This window comes from Rhagoletis zephyria, unplaced genomic scaffold (genome assembly GCF_001687245.7).
Source record: "Rhagoletis zephyria isolate East Lansing unplaced genomic scaffold, Rhagoletis_zephyria_1.1 Rzeph_scaffold_08839, whole genome shotgun sequence".
In the NCBI taxonomy this organism is placed as follows: Eukaryota; Metazoa; Arthropoda; class Insecta; order Diptera; family Tephritidae; genus Rhagoletis; species Rhagoletis zephyria.
In genome coordinates, this window is record NW_016165919.1 from 1 (window position 1) to 4,834 (window position 4,834).

The 4,834-nt window shown below is 41.1% G+C and overlaps 1 protein-coding gene across 1 annotated transcript in view; it reads right to left on the bottom strand.

Annotated features, from left to right (window-relative positions):
* Nucleotides 1-48: 48 nt before the first annotated feature.
* Nucleotides 49-4,834, bottom strand: part of LOC108375381 (muscle-specific homeobox protein tinman) — a gene marked incomplete at its 3' end in the record, with an annotated part of 13,714 nt that continues 8,928 nt past the window's right edge. The window contains exon 2 of the mRNA XM_017631499.1: nucleotides 49-992. Within this exon, the coding sequence (XP_017486988.1) occupies nucleotides 49-992 (944 nt within the window). The remainder of the gene's footprint in view (nucleotides 993-4,834) is intronic.

The following is a 4,834-nucleotide window of genomic DNA, read 5'->3' on the forward strand; positions in this document are numbered from 1 at the left end:
TCTCAATATATTTATGCTTATGTTTTAGGAAAAAATCTTCAAACTTACTGCGCTTAGAAATGCCACATTCGCCACTGGCACCTGCATTCGCCGCCGCATTTTCGCTTGATCGGTGAATATTGTCCGAAACATCCTTTGGTCCGCTCAATTTTCCATTTAAGCCGCCGCTCCCACTACCATGCGATATTTGCTGCATGGTCACATTATTGTTGGCAGACTCCAGTATATTTTGGAAAGATTGCTGCGACGCAGTACCCGCTTTACTGCTACCGCTACCCTTCGGTGATACAGTCGTTAATTTGGCGGACAAAGCTGATGCCATGTGTGGATCGCCCACCTCTGTGGAGCTGTTCAGGTCTAAGGTGGGCGATGGCGTCACGTATGGCGTGGAAGTGTAATCGCTTTTACTGCTGGCGATCTCGATACAGCCGACATTATTTACGCCATTCATGTAGCCATCACTCGAAAGTTGGTAATTGTAGTTATACGCTGTGGCATGAGTGGTGGTGGTCCCGCCATAAGCGGACGCATTTGGCGAGACACTACTGCCACACATGGCATTGCCATTGGTCACTGCAGGCGACGGCATATACCATTGTACTGCGCCGTAATGCTGGTAAGGAGGTACAACATGTGCCGAGTGCGCATGCGTATGTGGATGGGACGGCGGCGGCGGCGGCGGCGGGTGATTATGCGAATGCGGATGGGTGTGGGGATGTGCGTGCAGGTGCGATGGATAAGCTGCGGCGACTGCATGTGCGTGAGGAGAAGCAGTGGCATAATCGCCAAAAGCCACATGAGAATGATGATGATGATGATGATGATGGGGGTATTGGTAGCCGGAAGTGGACGCACCGACGGCCGCCATCGTCGCCGCGGCCGCCGCTGTCATTGATGGCACTTGAAGCTGCGGCATAGCTGGTGGCGAAGTCAGTGTGTCCTGGTAACTTTGTGTTTCGTAATCGTTGACGCAAGATGAGGGAGTCGGAATGCTGCGCATAGAAAATAAAACAAAAAAAGCGGAAAAATCAAAAAAACGGAAATAAGCATTTAGTAGGAATTATAAGAAAATACAAACGACGGGACTGCTAGCGTCACCACCCCCCCGCAGGCATAATTAANAAATCAAAAAAACGGAAATAAGCATTTAGTAGGAATTATAAGAAAATACAAACGACGGGACTGCTAGCGTCACCACCCCCCCGCAGGCATAATTAATGCAACACATATGTATGCGCTTATAATGGCACTTACACATATGTATGTATGTACGTNATGCAACACATATGTATGCGCTTATAATGGCACTTACACATATGTATGTACAGTACGCAAGAATGTAAATTCACATGTGGACGCAGCAAGACATCAATCGATCGATGTACGGTTAGCTGCGGCGAGGCAAGAAATTTCGCAAAGTCCTGTTGACTACTTGGTGACACTGCTCGTCGACATTCGCCTACACACTGTGCAACAATGTTAGGCAGCAGCACTACAAAAATAGAACGGCTTGGCACAGTCGGGATGGTCCAGTTCGGATGCATGCAATGCACACATGTTTCAAATGAAAGCAGCGAGCTGACCATACCAACTTGCCGTTGAGCGCATGCGCATAAAGTCAAAAATACACAGCGGTCGTACATACATACATACACAGTTACCTACATCTGAGTTGCATTCTTCTATGTTGTACAAAACCTTTGAAGACAAAAACGTTCATCATCTTCCACGCAGGCGCCCGCGACCCAACTTTCTAACTACCACTCCAAAGCAGTAAAAATATGTCAGCAGTGCGCATAAACTATGTAGAGAAAAAAAAAAACATTTAACCACGTTTTTATTTGCATTTGCGTGCATATGCCTTCACTCGAATGTACATATATTTGTACATACATACATATGTATGTATGTACATTAGACTGCATCACTAAAAAAAAATTGCGGTTTTCCCGCCGGGACTTCCAATTAAATATTTCGATAAAATATTAGGATTTACGTAAGCTGCGCCGTTTTGAAAATAACACCAAAAATGTTTTTTTTTTATGACAACAAAACAGTTTAGGTTTAAAAAATTTGCATAAAAGTAATAAAAAAATGCCTTACGAAACTTTCATTATATTTTCGAGTGGTTCGTAAAATCTTGTCTCGTTGTAAAAAAAAACGGGTTCGTATTATGAATAAAAGCTTCGTACGTTGTACAAAAACCAAGCCTACGAAAGTTTTTCTTAGCATTTTTACGAAATTTTATTTTCAGTGTATGAGGTATCAGCGGAAACATATTTTCTCACTCTTTTTATTTCTTTGCTAAGAAACTAATTCGCGTCCCAATCATTTTTTTTTTCGAACATCAGCATCTTAATTCTACTTGGAACGACGCTCATTCGTCCTACCTTACTCTTTCATACCTTGAATGAGTTTATTTGCAAAGTCTAGATCGGTAAAATTTTGGCTGAGTTATTTAAGTTTTTCTTAAACCGATCTTTGAAAAAAACTCACAAACAGCAAAAAAAATCTCATTATTATGATTCCTTTGAAAAGTTTTTTTTTTAAATATTTTCTTAAGCTATTTTTTTAAGCTTAAACTGTTTTGCCGTGCGAAAAGTTTTTTTTTCAAAAAATGCTTAAAAAATATATTTTTATTCATAAAAACTAAATTTTCGAAAGTATTTTCAAATTGGTCCAGTTCATTTAAATCTGAAATTTTTCCGAATTATTTTGGTGCAGGTCTTCAAGTATAATAGATTTCATGTCCAATGGAAAAATAGTATCTACCAATTTGTTTATGAGGAGTGATGCAGTCTAATGTACATACATATGGAAGTATGTATGTATGTATATCTGTATGCCCATAAAGGTTGGTTAAAAAAACACTATCGATGATTTGACAAAATTTGCCGAGTTCCCTCAGAAAACAAAAAGTTTCACGAATATGAAAAAATAACAAATTTTCTTCTCCGACGTCTGCCCTGCGCTTAATAAACTATGCTGCCGTACAGTGATGAGCAGTGCCTCCATAAAACAAACACACGTATTTGCGTAGGATGTTTTCCTTGCCGCTCGTCTCCCCCAGTCTTAGTTTATTTTTCTGATCTAAAGACTTTAGCAGACCTTTCCATAAAAAGACCTACATACATACATACATACATACATAAATATGCGAGTACTTGCTTTTGATTTTTGGCTGATGTATCTATGTATGTAGCTTTGTGTGCATCCGTTTTGCCTATGAAAACACAGACTTCGCTGGCAAGTATGTATCTGTATATGTATGTGTTTTTTCATTGGAAACTGGTCAAAATTGTTTTTTATAAGGCGTTATTATATGTAAATAAATGTAAGAAAAAAAAACAGCCGCTTTATTGAATGACAGCTTCTTTTCTTACGCTACCTGACAGTGTAAAAACATTTGAAACATATTTTACTGTTGATGACTGTAGCACAAAAAATAAGAGAAAAAAGTGATATATATAACTTCTGTTGAAAAAGTACTCGGAAAGGTTTTTGTCGTCGTGTACTAGAGTCCCTTCTGATAGGCTAAAAACATTTCCAAATGGAGTATTATACGAAAGTACTGAGGCAACTAAGTTCGTTTCAATCGAAATAATGAATTGGGACAAACACTTCATGGTTCCTTCATTGCACCTAAGTACCACCGCAAACGTTAAATGACTACGATTTGTGGGCATTCGCCTGGAATGCCCGGATCCTTAGTGGGGAAGGTGTCTGTGCCCTGCTGGTTGATGTCCTCCTGAAGATAAAGGCTGATGCCGCTGCAATGTAAGAAATGCAACGGTCGGAACAAGTCGCAAGTAAAGGAAATCAAATTCAGTGTGGAATTTGTGGTGGGAGAGAGGCTCCGTCGCCGAGGACGGTAGTTCACGGTGTTGGACGAGCGTCTAGCCACAATCAAAGCGATATTCTCCAATATCTCGCTCATAAGCGCTCACGCCCCGACTGATTAAAAAGACGAACAATCCAAGGATCTCCTAATATCAAAATCTTGCTAGGAAACTTCAATGTCAGGGTGCGCAAGCAAGGGATCTTTGGAACCACAGTCAAAATATTTAGCCTCCACGAAGAAACGTCCGAGAACGGACCGAGGTTAATCGACTTCGCCGGTTCCTGAAACATGATAGTATGCAGTACTAAGTTTAAGCATAAAAAGATCCATCACGCTACGTGGCCGTCTTCAGATCGAAAAACGAAAAACCTAATCGATCTTGTTGAGATAGACGGAAGACGCGCTTCCAGTGTTTTAGACATACGAACACTCCGATACATATCTCGGACCACTATTTTGTTGCAGTCAAGATATGCACCCGCCTCTGCAAAAAATGTGCGCCAAACAATGCAAGGAAAGCTCAACGTCGATAAGGTGCAATCACAACAGCCGGCCAATTTATTTGCTACTTGTTTCTAACACCTGCTTTCAGAAAGCAGTCTTCAACAAACAGTGGCGGATCCAGCGGGAAGGTTTTGGGGGTTAAACCGTCATATGCGAGCAATGGAACCACATTTCCCGCTTATTAAGTACCGGCGCCAAAGAAATAGTCGTATTTCATCAACTCTTTTGAAGAATATGGTCATATGAGCGCATGCCCGACGACTGGAATTGAGGTGTGCTCAACCAAAATTCACAAGAAAGGTGACCCCGTCATACGCGCCAACTACCGCGGGATATGCCTTCTAAGCATAGGTTACAAGGTATTGTCGAATGCACTATGTGAAAGAGCCTTGTCAATGTGGCTTTAGACTAGGCAAATAAACTATAGAACTGGTATTCATAAGGCTCCAAGTATTGGAAAAGAATTGCATACAAACATATTTGTCAATT